The following is a 16710-nucleotide window of genomic DNA, read 5'->3' on the forward strand; positions in this document are numbered from 1 at the left end:
TAAATAGCTGAGCCTACTCAGCTGAGGATGCTGATCTGCAATTTCTTCAGGTATACAAGTCCCTGCAGTTGTCCTACTTTATCATAGAAAAAATCTCACCTTTTGTCTGCTTTGTTCGGACTAACATTCAGAAGCTCAAATAGTATAAATCACAGGTATTTTAGTTTTTAATATAAAATTATTACTTCAGGTTCAACTACTGGCCCCACTAACCCTGTTACTAAAAGCAATAATCACCTGCTGACAGGATGTGAACCCAATCACAGACTTCAAACCAGTTCTCAACTTACCATGCTTCATCTCACTCATCTCATACTCGTGAAACAGTGCACTTCTGACACTGAAGGTGTATAACAGGAACAGCCAATTTGATATCTGATTCTCATGCTCGTGTCACTCTATTGTTCAATAAACTGCAGTCAGGGAAGCAGCTCAGCTATAGTTGTACATTTTAATTGAGTACAATTTACACACTTTATACACCTCTAAATAGTGTGTTGAATTTGCTCAGCAATAAGAAAGCAGCTCAGTAAAACAGATGTCTGCTTCTCCAACTTCCCCCCTTCTTAGTATCAGTTTTCTTTATTACTCTACATTAACGTGCAGACAAATTAAGCATAACATAAGTGTCTAAAATTCCAGCTGTGTTGCAAAATGCTGCTATAAGGCTAAAATTTTAAGTCCAAGTAGTTTCATAATCTATGTGCAGTTATTTATGAAGGCAGCAGGAATGCTCTTCTGACAACCTAATTAAACTTCCAATAATGTCAGCAGGAATCTGATTGCAAAATGGCTCATTTTATAAACATCACTACTTTCATGACTGACAAAAATACACACAATCAGGTGTCAGCTCCTTCACAAATACATATTGTATAACTTGAGTCACAAACTGCTTGCCAGTACAAAATTCTAAGATGTTAAAGGTCTGTCCTCAACCCATAAAAACAAGCACAGGTCACACAGAATTCACGGATATAGCTCTTCTGCCCATTCCACATCCGTGTAACTTCAGTAGTTTCAGAGGAGTTAAGTGCCAATAAATACATAAATCTGCATCTAAATCAAGCCATCTCCTGTACACAATACTGGAGCTGGAATTACACCTGCATTGAAAACACAAGTGAAGTACAAGATTCAGAAAAGATAACTGTCCTTTGCCTATTGCAAACCCATTCTATGGTGTGCATATCACACTGCATGTGAAGCACACACTTGTCCAAAATTTGCTTTTCAAGCTGACTGCCTAGAAGTCTCTCTAAAACAGCACAGGCCATGATGTAGCTATTAAGTCTGAAAAAAATGACATTTCTAATGCTCAAGTTTAAAAAAGCTCAAGTTAAAAAATGCTCAAGTTCAAAAAAGCATACATGATATCTCACTGTTTAAAGCAGAAATGAACTGTAAATTGCTACCATGTGGTAGCAGCTGCTATGTTGGAAGAAGCCATTACAGCTTTGCTCTGTACAGTACATGTTAAAACCAAGAACTCAATGTTTCAGCCAGCTCTAGTATGACATGGACACATTTCTAATAAGCTTAAGTACAGGGAAAACATGGTAACAGGGCACAGCCCAACTGCCCACACAAACAGGAGACATCCCAGCAGTTCTGTAGTGCACAGTCTTCCCAGTCACCACGCTGATGTCATTCCAAAATCCAGGGTCAGCTGCTTCACATCTTGAGGCTCATGGAGGGGTGTTTTGTTGGTCTCAATTTTTACAGTTCCATTAAGACCATTTGAAACGACAGTCTCAATACAGCAGGGATGGAAACACAATTAAGTCAGACCTCACAGTCCTCATAAACTTAAGACATAATTTTAAAAACTTCTTACAGATATGTGACTTTGGGTTTTATTAAAAATGAAGTTAACATCAAATAAAAACCAAAACAGAATAGGTAGAACATTTTATTTTTGTCAAACCTTAAATGTAAAGTATATTAAAAAAACATGGTTTGGAATTTCAAGAACAGGAATATAAACATGAATTTTCTATCCCAGAAAAAAAATCATGCAGGTGTTACAGGATTTGATCATTCTCTACATTCACTGGTATGCAAAATCAACTTAATGTTATTCCATAGGTACAGAGATGCTGTAAATTGGTACAAATACCAAGATCCTCTGGCCTCACTGTAGATGAAGCAAATTGGTTCTTTGGTAATTGGAGAAGGCTGATTTTCCATTCCAATGCAGGACTCTTAGGAGGCCATATTAGCCACTCAACTCAGAAAATTACAACTCCTGTTGACAGTCTGGGCTACTTTTGTCATGAGAAAATAGTATTAGAGGTATAAATGCAGAGAAGTTAAAATTATTCATTCTTTGTGGTGGCTGTTCCAGAAAAAAAAGAATCCAACTCTCTCCTCTTCTATTCATCATTTAATCTAGGTAACATTTAGACTCATATGCAAAGGTATTTGCTAGATGGGAATGTACACATGCATACTTTCAGTTTAAAGAAAGAGACGTGTGTGGAGAATGGCAATTTAGAGTTACCATGACTCGAAGGTATGCCTATAATAAATTTTAAGGATTTAGTAAACTGGGACATTACAAATCAAAAAAAAGACTTAATAGATTTTTGATCTTCCCTTTTTCAACAAAGACTGACAGAATATACATATACAGGCTGACATTTTGATTTATCGAAAACAACTTTCACTTTGCTCAGTTTGCAAGTCCTATTGACTAAAATGTAATATCATTCACAACAAAATATTTTCAGTAAGTGAAACAGTAAGCAAAGAAACCCCAAACTAAGCTCAGAAGCTAAGTGGTTTAGAAAGCCTGGAAACATCTACATGTGCATCAGTGTGTCTATAATTTTTTATACACTATATCTATAGACACACCCACACATTTATTTACACACACCCGTGCGCACACGCACACACGCACACACACAAGGGGAACCTGCCTTGGAGATCCAGCTATCATCTACCTGGGAACAAAACACATTATTTAAAAATGTGGCTAATTTAACAAAACAGAGAAGAAACTGCTGCTATCAAAATATACAATTTGGATTGCAGACTAGAAGGCTAACAACATTAAAAAAATAGTTTTAAGCAAAACCCCTTTGCTTCTGAATAACAACAGGTATCAACCTGCCATAGCATGAATCATCCAAATAAGATTTTATAAAAAGTTTAAACTGTGACCCTTCCTCATTTGTAAAGTTCTTGACATATATAGTGCGAGCTCTGGTCTCCAAACTGGAGCCCCTTCCATTTTTTTTCAATCCATAATTCAGGAAATAAATGGCAGCTGAAGGATTTAGAATCTCAAATGAGATTTGTGCTTTACCATATACCTGAAAAAAAAAATAACAGAAGACAGCATTACTACCTTTGTGGCATTTATAGGAATTTTACTTGCAGGAATAAAACACATAGGCACTGTTAAAAGAGAATTCTTAGGGAATTAGAAAGTTGCCAAAGAGATGCAATGGATCTGTCCTGACATACAGGATTTGTCCCACTAAATAACAGCCAGCTACAGCCTTGCCTCAAAGAAAACTCAGCTTTCCAAGGCATTGCACGACCTCTAACATTGAAACACTGTTGTAAAGACAACCAGTTCATTATGGGAGTTCAGATATATTGTTCAGCTGAGATTTTTAAATAGAAAGCCATGGAAAGTTTGATAACTGGAATTATTTTGACAATTCCCACAGGATTTTTCTTTTTTACTCAATCATTCAAGCAGTTCACTGTGAATCAACATGAAAAAATTAAACATTCATGAAATGCATGGGTTTCTCCCCTCCCTCAATATTACATCAACTGCTTCATGATAATACAGTTTCTTCTCTCCAACATGAACAAGGTATTGCAGTGAACTTCCCCTTCAGGAGGGTTCTGACCCAGAGAATCAGTCAGAAGGTGGGGAATCATGGGACTAATCAATGATTAATGGTAACTACCCTTCCTTTAAATCCACACCTTGGAGATTATTACTTACAGTCTGTAACCACTACTACATTTTATTAACTGTATCATCAGGGAAAATAAAAACAAGCAGTATTTCCAAGCTCAAACATTGTTCAGGTATCCAAGTTTTAAACAATTCCCTGACTGTCAGAACTTTTAATTCCCACCAAAACCACACAAGCATGAACATCAAGGACTTGCAGCAGGAACCATACCTGTCCAAAGTTTCCCAGAAGCGCAGGAACACTGGCCTGTCCAAGTGTCTTTTGTGGTAGCTGAGTTCTAACACTGTCACATCCCATTTCTGTACATTGGGATCCAGGCGCACTTCATCGTATTTGAGATGAAAAGCTTTAACTACAGCAAAGAGGAGAGCATTTGGTACAAACATGAAGACTTTAGCAGTTCTTTATTGGTCAAAGAAAATTCCCACCCCGCTCTTCCTTTTTCAGAATGAATCCTGAGAGTAAAATTAACAAGCCAATAATCCAAAGAAGTCAACTACCCACTAAGGGGCACAGTTAAATATAGAGGTCAATGGCTCTCAGGCTATTCCTGAGTGAAGGGAAAGGGCAGCCCCTACTTTTAGCTGCACAGATTCCAAGGGAATAACAGAGACACACTGCCAATTCAAGTATATTCTCTTTGAGAAACAAAGAAGTTCTTTCGGAAAATCTCTGAGCTGTCAAAGAATTAAAAGCAATAATAAAAAGGGTATTTCTGAGACCTATGAGTAGGAAGCCTGGCTATCTCCTAAAAGAATCTGTAGAAGATTGATAGTAGAATGACAGTATAACCCCCAAATGCTGCATAAAGAGTTCTGAGAAATTTAGTAACTGCCTATTTCCCCCGATCTAGTACTCAGTTAAAAATGGTAAAATATTAACTCTTATTTTTCTCTTGGGAAGAACTGTCTGTCACATGTGAATTAGGTAAAGCCTAAGCATTTACACAGTGAGCATTAAAACCAATAAATATACACCTTGTACAATTCCTATCTGGTAATCCAATCTGATGATTTTAGTAGTACTGGAAAAGTAAAACAAGCCATCAGTCTTGTGGAAATTATTTTTAATGCCATGGTTGTGTCTTCTTTGGATACCACGCTCTTAACTTTGTTTTCCACAAAATCAGTTCTCTTTTCCAGATCCATCTGGGAACTTCCTAGAAGGCTGGTTTGTGACATTAGCTTTTTTGTTTGTTTGGTTTTGGTTTTTTTGTTGTTGTTGTTGACAAACTAAAGAAATTATCATCTGACTTGTATCTCTGCCAGATAAATATCCAGGCTTTGTGATTAAAAATACATATACATTATCTCCACTATATATTGTTGCATGTATTAATTTAACTTCAGAAAAAACCAAATGAAGATATACTAGGGGCATGCATTTACAGAAAACTCCATCAACACCTGACAGAGTCTCTGCATTCGAGTTAAATGTTATTAAGCACAAGAGGATCCACTTCTGAACCTGAAACAAATCACTATTAAAGCTCACTGATGTGCTGTGGGAGGAATACCGTTAAAATGGTAGTCAAAATGAAATATTTGCTCATGAAACTGACAGCATTCAAAACTTCATCACAAACATTCACTTGTAAATGTGAAATTAGGCTGGTTTGGTACATGAATATGAAACAGTCAGGACACCATGCATAAGGAAAACTAAGGAGCACAGTTTTAGAGACTCAGCTAATGAAATGTTCTGGGACAAAGCAATTGCTCCAATAAAACCAGTTTGGCAGACTCTGACCCAGTACACTTTTTATTGAGGAGTACTTTCTGGTAAGCTACCTGCTTGTTTTCCAAGTGACAGCCTTCAATACTTGGTAACCACAACAGACCCAGAGACAGAGAAGAAATGCAAACTGCAGATGAAACAGTGGACAGCTGCAAATCCCAGAAACCACATTTGTGAATTCTACTGAACACTATAAATATGGGAAAACAATAGCTTCAGATAAAAAGAGATACATAAAACTGGACTGATGCTGTCTGTGCTCCCTTCATTTACCTGTTTTCTTTAAAAGGATGAGTAAAGTCATTGGGGAAAGTTCTGGAAATACACTTTATCAGGAAAATATTTTTAAAATACTATGCTTTGAAGGAATGGAATGCATTTCTAAATTGAAGATCCATTTCAATGTATGAATTAAGACTAGCTATCCCTTTTTCATTTGAAAAATTTATCAATTTGCATGCCTTCAGCCTGAACTGTGCAGGTTGTGATCGTGATCTTTTGGCATGTGGAGACCAGGAATGTCAAAGCAAGTCAGAACAATTCCTACGGCCCTCCATACACCTACATATAAAAATTATAAAATTAACAGGAAGCAGAATGTAACTGCTAGCTAGAGCTTCAATAGTTCACTGCATTTTTCTTGGCTTTGCTCTTTGCAATTGCCATTTTCTCAGTATCATTATTTTGAAGTGCTATTTCCTTCTTTCATTAGTCTCTTTTGTTAAACTCTCTCCTGTGGCATTGTTTTACTTTCAGAAAGACTTTTGGGCTCTTTTTCTCTTTCCCTGCTCTTTCTCAAACCCCCTTTAACTGACTCATTCTATTCTCTTGTTCACAGACCCATCCTTAGCTTTCTGTTCCACCCTTGAGTTTTTTCCTTGCTGCTCACCAAAGCAGCACTGTCTTTCCAGATTCTGTGTCACATACCAAAGAGGGGCACACACAAAACCTGATCAAACCTGTTTCCTCATCACACTGATTGCAAGATGACAGAACCAAACTAAGGTGGGTTTGAGTCTGTTGCCTGGGGTTTTTTTGTGTGTGTGTATGTGTTGGTTATGTCTATATCTGAAACCACAGGACACCATCAAAAAGTCTGTTTTCTAAGGCAACTCCAAACTGAAGCAACAGAGAAGTTGACAGATTTCTTAGATACTATGGCCCACCTCTCTGTCAGATGGGTGAACTGTGCCAGAGAAGTGCTTCAAAGCACCCCAGTTTGGGGACCCAAAAAACCTGTTCAGATCTATACAAAGCTAACATGTAGCTCACTGGAAACTTCAACTTTTGAAAACTGAGGTTTTTGTCAGACACCAGATCATATTTTCAACACTTTCTAAGTGGTGCACTAGGTAATGAATCCTCTCTTCAAAATAGCACTATAATGTGCAGGCAGCCTGTAAACCTGTATCTGAATTGTATCTGTGCATTGTCTGTTAGAAGACCTTTTTAGAAGACTGGAAAGCAGATTTGTACTCCAGCTATTTGTGACTCTTGCAGCTGACAGCTTTTTCCATGAGTTTCCACAGATCAGAGCAGAACAACCACAAAGGGCATGGGAATATTTACCATTGTGAGGAGCCCAAAGTCTGCTCAGCCACCTGCACCCAACAGCACTTTGGCAGCACTCTGTCATGAGCATAAACACCCTGCAAGAAACCCCAGGCATAACAACAAGCCCCAAACCAAGGAACAAAATCAATCCCTTACTTTTTGCAAAGATATCAACAGGAGATCCATCGGGCAGGAGCCAAGGCCAGCCCTTGAACTGCCAGGCAGGCCCCTGGACAAACACGGCCACCACACGGTCCCTGGAACACACAGAGAGATGGACATGGGCATGGGCATGGCCTGGGACACTTCAGTCATCTGCTGTCCTAAACAGGCAGTGTGCCTTAGCAAGCTGCTTCTTTTAGAGAGCAGGAGAGCATATTTAACAACCACAACTGCTTTTATCTTATAAAGAAAAAAGATCATTCCTGTAATTCCTCAGGGCTTTCAGCCCTGTCCCTTTGCAGAAGGCAGCTCAGTTTTCTCAGGTTACAATTTTTAGAAGGCAGTGTTTATTTGTGGTCATCATTAATTTGCTTTTGAAAAGTGCTCCAAGGCTTTCAGAGATAATCTTCTGCAAATGGCACTTGAAACTGAGATGTGCAGATTTAAAAGCCTTATTTCTCAACACTGCTGACTTCCAGGCTGAAAATTAATGAGAAGCATCAGCTGCTAAGTTTCTGCAAAGTGAAATTTCAGCTATTTTAAGAGAACACAACCATTACCTGTGGTTAAGAAAATAAATTTGTGATTAAGATTAAGCTTTTGCAATAGTAAAATTTTTAAAAACCCACCTTTGAGAATAAGTGACCTCTCCACTTGGTCTATCTTTCTCTTGAACACTTACATCATCCAACCACGGTTCTTACCTACCACAACAAATAATTACCTCTCTAACCCAATCCCCAAATTTAATCTATCATTAAATCTACTAAATCCCAAAAGAAAAAGAATAATCAAGGTGAGGTTTTGTGGTCTGGGGTTATTTTTCTGCAGGTTTTATAATGGTTTCTTTAGGTAAAACCAAGATAAAAAAATCACACACCACTTCACATCTTTGGTCACAATTACTTTAGAAAGTAGTTTAGATAGTTCTTAAAGGTTTGATCATTAAACAAGCGCTATTAAGTGCTATTTAATATTTAGAATTTTAAATCCACTGATTTCTGATTAATTCAAGTTCTAAATACAAAGAATAATTCATTTAGGAACAGGCCCTTTTCAAAATATTCTTCTCCATTAAAATCTAATTTGGAAATGACAAAACCACCAAATACGTCATTGTCCACGTCCCAGATCTTCTCACTTGTGAGGAAGTAAATATTGCACGTCATCAAATAAGAAAAAGATGTCAAGCAACAATAAAAACACTTCTCCAGAGTTTTTCTGTTCAAAGAGACCTACTTTTTATAGCCTTGAAAAATAGGCTACAGATCAAATAATCAATTTTCAGCTTTTTCATAAATGTAAAAACTATCTACAATTCCCTTTCTGCAACCAGGGCTCCTCCTTCAGAAGTAAAATTCCAATAGTTCCAATACTGGAATCACAGCTCAGTCTTTACTGTCTGATGTATTTCCTTTCTTTTACAATTAAAAAAGACTGAATGTCAGATGCTGATGGCCTGCAAAAGTACCTTCCCAACAGACTCTCCCTCAGAAAGCACACAGGAGAGGAGGGGTTTTCTTGCATATCGTGGTTCAGTGACTTGCATGTTACACTACCACAAACCAGAACAATAATATGAACATTTCTATCAGAATTTCTGGAACATTTCTGGCAAACCCAATAACATTAACTGTGCTGCTCACACTGTTAAAATATGAAGTGTAGCAAGTTTTAAAGATCTTTTAGATTAGTTTAGTTTCATATTATTTTCAGCTGAAGACTCTTTTTATAGTTAATAAAATGAAGACTCTTGTATCTGTACCTTCACTTTTCAGTAGATTTCAGAGCATTTCATTGTTTCCAAATTCTGCATAGTCCAGGGTAAGAAATTGAGTAAAGGAGAAATGTTCTTACCAGTCTTGTGGCATGAGTTTCAGAGGTTGGTCTACAACCCGGTACGGGACAGTGACACTGACTGTGGTCCCCCCCGGCTGCATCTGGTCCTTCCTCCTCTGTATTAGAGTCTCATTCTCTCGCTGACAGCCCTGCTTCTTCTTCTCATCTGATGGTACAAACCTGAGGGAATAACAAACCCCTCAGTAGAAAAGGACAATTCACTTGATGGAATCAGCAGGAAAACTAACAGCTTTATCAGAGCTTGGCATTAGCGACAGCAGCGCAGCCACTTCATTCTCATGATCCCAAGTCTCCACCACTACTCATTCAGAAGACCAAAAAAAGTAATAATAATATTTCACAAGCCCTCATGATAAAAACAGTCACACTAAAAGGTCCTCTGTGCCTCAAAAATACAGCTTGACCCATTCTTAGACATTTGGGGCCTCACACAATACATCTGCAGATGAGGAGCCAGACCACAACCTGCAAACTGACCACAACTCTTCTTTTCAGTGACCAAGGGTAACCTGGGCATTAAACCAATTGCTTCCTGGAGCAAATTTTAAGAGCTCTTGGAGTCATCAGAATTTTGACCAATTAGAATTTTCTCAAGAAAGCTGGAATTTTTGGTCAAAAATTTTTGGGAGGACGATGATTTTATGTTATTCATCTGGTCACTATGATGCATGACACTACAATTTTTTTGAGGTTTCTTTTCTTAATAGAGTCTGTGGTGGAATAAGTACTTGTAAAATCCAGACAATGTGGCCCTCATGTCATATATAACCTCCATAATGCATAAATAAATGCTAAGATGTGACATGGCTTTCCTTCCTCCAATTAATTACAGATCCTTAATCTTTCAGCCCCCTCACCTCAAAAAACAACTGCAATCACATTTCAAGGCCCTCCTCTTTATGGTGATAATAAAATACCCAGAACAGGTCTCAAAACTGGCATCATAAATGTGAGAGCAGTGTGGGCTTTTTTACTGATAAATCTCAGTGCATTTTGAGATAGATAAAAAAAAAAAGGTAACAGAGTTGTGCCTTTCACAGAACTGGAAGTGTGTCATGGAAAGGGAAGCTGATGTGACCAGCAGCACCTTCCAGGCCAGCACAAGACCAGAGTTCATGCCTGTGTCCTAATACTCTATTCAGAACCACCCAGCTGCACTACAACCCTGTCTGCTGCTGACATTTCATTGCCAAAGCTTCTGATGGAAATAAAACTCTGTTTCCCTTAACTGCAGTAGTTAGCAGGAGGATTTGTGGTACATTTTAAAAGCACAGTACATAGCTGGTAACATTTCTCTTCATTACAGTGCACATAGTGCCTTTGAGCAGTTTACTACATTTTTTGGGTAAGTTGTTCGTAGCATTTCTATTTGTTCTCTTCAATTTATTTCTTTGAACACTAAAAACCAAATTTGAATGTGCTTTAACAGGCAGACTGTACTTCCTATTGTTGGATAAACAGGAAAAAAGAATGCAAGACTGAATATGAAGAAAAGTTCATTATTCAGTCAATCTGAAAACACTAGTTTTTACTATGTATTCCATGAGAAAGTGGCATTTTGGGGTGGAAAAAACAACCCAAAAAAAACAAGCAAACATCTTTTAAGGCAGCAGGTGAAAATTGTCAATAAACTTCCAAGAAATACTGTTTTACTTTCCCAATGTAAATTAACAGATTATGTCCCCTCTTACTCCTCATGATTTAACAGTGTTTAAGAAACCAAGTCACAAGCAATTTCTGAAATGTGTGTCCAAATGCATTCAATTGATACAACTGCACTGGGAAATTAAAAAAAGCCCAACACCTGCTAACAACTATGAATGGTGCATTAAAGCTGACTAGAACTGCAAATACAGAGAAAGCATCACAGGTGTTAAACGAGGAGCTATAAATTAAATTATGCTTGTCTCCCTAGTACATGTGAAACACCATCACTCTAAAGGAAATACAGACAAAAAAGGACAGGACACTGGGAGAAAAGTACACACTGGCCTCCTAGCATATATATTTTTAGAAGTTAAGATAATAATTTCTCTAATAACTGAGGTAATTAGCAAACGGTTAATATTTACATACATTTTATCCATCCCAACAGACTGATACATACTATTGCACCCTACACAGAGGCATTCAACTGAGTTCTGCACTGGAAAAAGCCACCCAATGTGGCACCAGAATTAAAGTAGTTCTGATCAATTTGCTAATTTAAAAACTCCAAGGTAAGGTGCACCTTCTTCATGAGCACTCCTAATGGCCTGTCCTGCCAATGTGTCACAGGCTTTGCTTTAGCAACAATAACTGATAGGAAGCTCTGTAATCTAAAATGAGGATTTGCTGGTGGTCCTTCAGCTTTTAAGAAAATTACTAATGAATGTCTCATCACCCATTAGAGCTAAAGGAATCTGGGCTGAAAAGAATGAAGATAAATTTTTAAAAAATCAGAGAAACAAGCCGTCAAACACCTTGTATCCAACTGGCAATGTTCATAGGAAAAGCCAGGGTCACCCAAAATGCTGGGCAGCTTGAGAATTTTGTTATTCTCCAACCCCTACATTAAACAAGAACAAACTCTTACAGAATATGTAAATAAAAACCAAACAGCCCTACACACATTACAATGATAATCAAGTATTCATCTGAACAGGGATCTAAAAGGTCACATTTTAAATTTAATTTGTAAATGCGAAGAAGCAAACACATTTTAAATGGAAACAGGAAAGCAAAGCAGCCCTGCCACAGGAGAGTAGAGGCAATATTGCTGTGCTACAGATTAACAGCTTCACCACTCTGAGTCTTCTCACATTCTCTGCTTTAAATGTTTCTGTGTTTAAGAATTCATTCCAACACTACTTTTTGGCTCTTTCTGCCCATTTCAGCTAGAAACTGTTACAGCCATTGAGGCACCATTCACTCGTGCGTCAGTTATGTCCCTTCTAGACAACGGCGTCAGTTTTATTTCCTGGAAAAAATCTGAATTTTTGAGTGCAATTCTCTAGGACAGAACACAAAGATATCTTGTTAAGGACTAACTATCAATGAGCAGATTCAAATGGCACAGCAGAGAAGACAACTGTCACAAAGCAAGCATTGAAGCAAGCACTTGCATCCAGATAAACACACAGAGTACAGGAATAAAGGACAGCTTACAGAAAGTTTATGGAATTGATGCCTGCATTTCCGGGAATCATTGACTCGGTAAGCACAGCAAAAGTCATGTGCTCAAGAACTGAGAATCAATAGAAATTACTATATGATTATAAATATATTTATGGCCTGTGTCAACACTACCCAGACATAAAACACAAGCATAAGAAAACTGAGTAATAAAAACCAAAAATCCCATCTTCTCTTGGGGATTATTTATAATATTACTATATAAATACTATAGCCAGTGGCTTAGCTACACATTTGTACTTGACAGCATTTTAAACATCAGAAATGAGTTCTGAAACCTGAGTGTGCAGTAGCTTACTGTTTCTTGCTGCTTCTCCAGATTACTATTCCCTATTAAAAAAAAAGAAAACTCCATATCTACTTAGAATGCACTTTTATGCCCCTAGTAGTGCTAGGAAATTATTAGCCCTCGCTGTTAATTGCCAAAATCATTGTCCACATTAAAAACGGTGCACTCTCACTTTGTAAAGGCAGCAGGTCCCTTCCCTAAAGTAACAGGCAAGCAATTGAACACCATCAGATTGTGGGAGGTAACTGGTAAGACACCATCCACTGAACTGGCATCCACATCCACTGGCAGCAGTGCCTTTAAAACACTTTCAGTGAGGTCACATCAGCACTTTCTGGCCCTCAGCTCAGGCACACTGAAAAATGCATGAAAGGAGAATAAGGCAACTTACCAGCAACTGAGATCATAGCAATACACATCTGATTGTGTTCAGAACTGGAGATTTATTTCTACCACCCTCTCAGTATTTCTGTTAAATTATAGTATCAAAAGCTTTAGACCCCTATTTTTGCAAGAGAAGAAAGCTTGTTTACATCATGCCTGAATCTATCCCAGATACTTCACTTGGTATCAAAGCTGGATAAATCTCCAGTGAGTTGCCTGGCCACATATGGTTAAATGTATCACAAGCAAGAGCATCATCATCATAAAAATACATCATCACCATTTAGTCATTCTCATCCTGCTTCACTTGGCTCCATGTAAAGCAGAAGCCTTGCCTCTGAAAAGCCTGACTCCAGGTATTCTCAAATACTGAGTCACAATTTCACATTGTAATTGTGATATCCAGTGTTGCATTCAGATAGTAAGAATAAAATGTATTATATAAAATATTTTAAAGAAGCGTCACAACATACCAGAATGTATTGCAGCTCTGAATTTAATTTATATTTTATCTTTTTACTATTTTAGAAACTCTTCACTTTATGTTGTACTTGGCTCCTTAGAAAAGTAACCTTTCAAAAAAACTCAGCAAGAATATATGCATGTTATTTAGCAGGTGAATTGTATATATTACAATCACATACAGAAATATCTCCCTTCAAAATCTAAGTTGCAACAAATATATTGAATACAAAAATTAGATATCTTAAAAATATAATCTTAAACTAGTGCCATGCTTAGGGTTTGTCATATGTATTTCCTTCTATACATATTAGTTTTCCTGCTTTTCATATTCTCTACCTTAAAAGAGAGCCTAACATAAGTGATAAAGTAAGATGCTAAGCATCATACAAATGTCAGCCAAATTCGGCATGAAAAACTAATATACTACAGAGCTATAAATAGGCTTAGTAAAAATCTTGGTATAATTCATAAGTTTATCTCAGTTCTTGGCAATTCAAGTCCTGCCACAGCACTGGATGAAGAATCTCCTACTTACTTTACAACCACCAACATAAAATATCTGACAATTATACCAAAAATACTTTTTTCTCATATACAAAGTATATACTGCAGTCCAGTTCCTTAAAAAAAATCCAGGATTTTAGACAAAAAGTATCCTAAAAGACATATTCACAGCTATGATTGTAAGTTTTGATCTCTATTTCTGATCTTTAATTTCAGTTGATTTTTTTCCTTATTTTGTTTTACAAAACATTTAAATGGACAGAATCACAGAAGGTGATTTATGAAACCCAAATTCTCATTCTTTATGATCACACACTTCACAGACTGTGTTTCCTCACGGATATCCATATCCCAGCCACCACAGGGGCATCATCCTTCCAGGCTTCTGCTACATTTCTTCACAGTCTCCCCTACAAGGGCTCTTACCCTTCCAGCTCCAAAAATCTCTCCTCCTTCTGCTGTACCAGCAATCCCCTCTGATGGCAAATATAAGCAGGCTGACTATCTCTAGAAATACAAGAAATGCAAATCTACCTGCATCCTCCTCAGAGTAAGGGAGGGAAGATTGATTTAGGTGTGTCTTTTCTACCCAGACAATATTTCTTTATCCCACAACTTGTGGCAGTCAAAGGAGTCTCTGAAATCTCTGCTCTTCTGTCAAATTTAGCTGCAAGTGGGGAATGAGTTAAAGAAGGTGCTGACTTGAAGGCAGTTATTAGCTAAGTTCTCTTTCCTTGGAAAACCATCACATATCAATCAATCACACTCTACATCAAGGCTAGTTCTACACTCTGCATACCTTAACAGTAAAAACTAACCCTGAAGCCATTCCTGAATAAAGTACTTCCAATAAATCTGAATGCAAACAAATACAGGCCAGGTGGCATATTTTTCAGAAGAGTGCTAGAACTGTCATGGCTAACTTAATATTTTACTCTTCTGAATTCTGCTATTGCACTTCTGACTCATTAACATACCTTGCTTCTCCCCTTTCTTTTTCACATAGACTAACTATAGTGTTGTCCTTTGAACCCTTAAACTTCCTTTCAGTTTGTTCTGGATGATGTTCCTTGCACTCTAAATACCAGCATCCTCTTGGGACAGGCCTTGGCAAGATGACTGCTGAAAACTCTGACTCCTGGCCCAGATGCACTCAGACATGACAGACCCATTGTCCTGGGTTTGCCTTAATTGAATTTTTGGGGAGGAGGGAAAAGCGTCTGCCACAGAAGTGACTTTCCCCATGACAAACATTGCAGCTTCCATCATAGCTGACAGAAAACAAAAAACTGATACTCTGCTAAGCCAATTAGAGACGCTGGACACGCCTCTATAAATCATATTAAAGAACGGAAAACCACAGAAAGCTCGCTGTTACTTCCTGCTTTCTAGAGAAGAGAGAAATCGTGCCCGCAGCGGCAGCAGCACAAGCACAGCGAGCCGAGCCCCCAGGCAGCGCCCGGGCCACCTTCACCTCTTCAGCGCGGAAATGTTCCACCTGACAACACGGAAATCTCTGGGCGCCAATCTCCTCCCGAGTCAGAGCAAAGGAAAGGTGAAGGCACAAAGGAAAACAACAGGGCGACACCAAGGCCAGTGAATAAGGAGGGGCCAAAGCCCAGAGGAAAAAAGGAGAGGAGATGCTCTGGTTTCAGAGCTGAAAACCTTCTGCAAGCCAAGGTGAGAATATAATACACCACACCATTCCCCTGTAATTCATAAAGCGTATGGGGAGATGCAGTGTTCATCCACAGCTCAGAACAGAACTGGAGAATATAGATGTTGCAGGAAGCTGTGATCTGACTTGAACAAAGAGAGAGAACTTTTGCTTTAAGAAATAGAAGAGAACCTTTGCTTCCACAGACAGAAGAAGAGAACCTTTGCTTCTATACTAGAACAGCTCATCCTTAAAAAAATGCACCACATAAGCCAGTTGTGAGAAGACTGACAAAACGTGGGAGGGAGTTCAGGATTGCAGATTTCCCGGCAGGCTGCTGCTTGTGAAAATTAAAACCATGAGAAACTATTTCCTGTGGCATGGCAAGAGAGACTCCTCTCCCTAAGCAAACTGAAGAGTGATTTATTTTTAGAAGTGGTAAACTGACTCAAAATCCCATGTTTTGTCTCTTTACATTGTCAGTGGGGAACTAGAGGCTTGGGGGAGGAAAGGTGTTCTAAAGATTTGGTTTAGTTCTTCTCATTCTCCTTTTAATTCTGTTAATAAAGTTTTCTTTACACTCTTTAAGTCTTGAGCCTGTTTTGCCCCTAAAGCATCCTTATCTCAACCCCATAAGCTTTAGTTTACCTGGTTATTTTCCCCTCCTCTACTCCAATTACAGCAGAGGAAGCTGAGTAGATAATTTTCGTGAGTGCACTGACATTTGGCCAGCGGTCAACCTACTACACAGGTGCTTCATTCCTTTCTGAGAGACCTGTGCCAGGAAGTCACAAATTATAAAGCTGTAAAAGCCAGAGCTTTTTTTTTAAAGCCAGGGCTATTTTTTTTCCTAAATATAAAAAACCCACATAAACAAACAACACCCTCTGTTTATCCAATTAGATGAGTGCTGTGACTGCTTGCACATTAAACCATAATGTTAAAAGCCAGCCTTCCCTCAAAGTATTTCAGAAGAGACA

General features: G+C 38.2%; 1 protein-coding gene across 1 annotated transcript in view; it reads right to left on the reverse strand.

The window, feature by feature from the left end:
- Positions 1-1899: 1899 nt before the first annotated feature.
- CDC73 (cell division cycle 73) overlaps positions 1900-16710 on the reverse strand; it is a 101938-nt gene continuing 87127 nt past the window's right edge. The window contains exons 14-17 of the mRNA XM_002193093.7: positions 9255-9416; positions 7392-7492; positions 4155-4296; positions 1900-3320 (exon numbers count right to left, since the gene is read on the reverse strand). Coding sequence (XP_002193129.1) covers positions 3284-3320; positions 4155-4296; positions 7392-7492; positions 9255-9416 — 442 coding nt within the window. The 3' untranslated portion in view covers positions 1900-3283. The remainder of the gene's footprint in view (positions 3321-4154; positions 4297-7391; positions 7493-9254; positions 9417-16710) is intronic.

This window comes from Taeniopygia guttata, chromosome 8, assembly GCF_048771995.1.
Source record: "Taeniopygia guttata chromosome 8, bTaeGut7.mat, whole genome shotgun sequence".
Taxonomy (NCBI): domain Eukaryota; kingdom Metazoa; phylum Chordata; class Aves; order Passeriformes; family Estrildidae; genus Taeniopygia; species Taeniopygia guttata.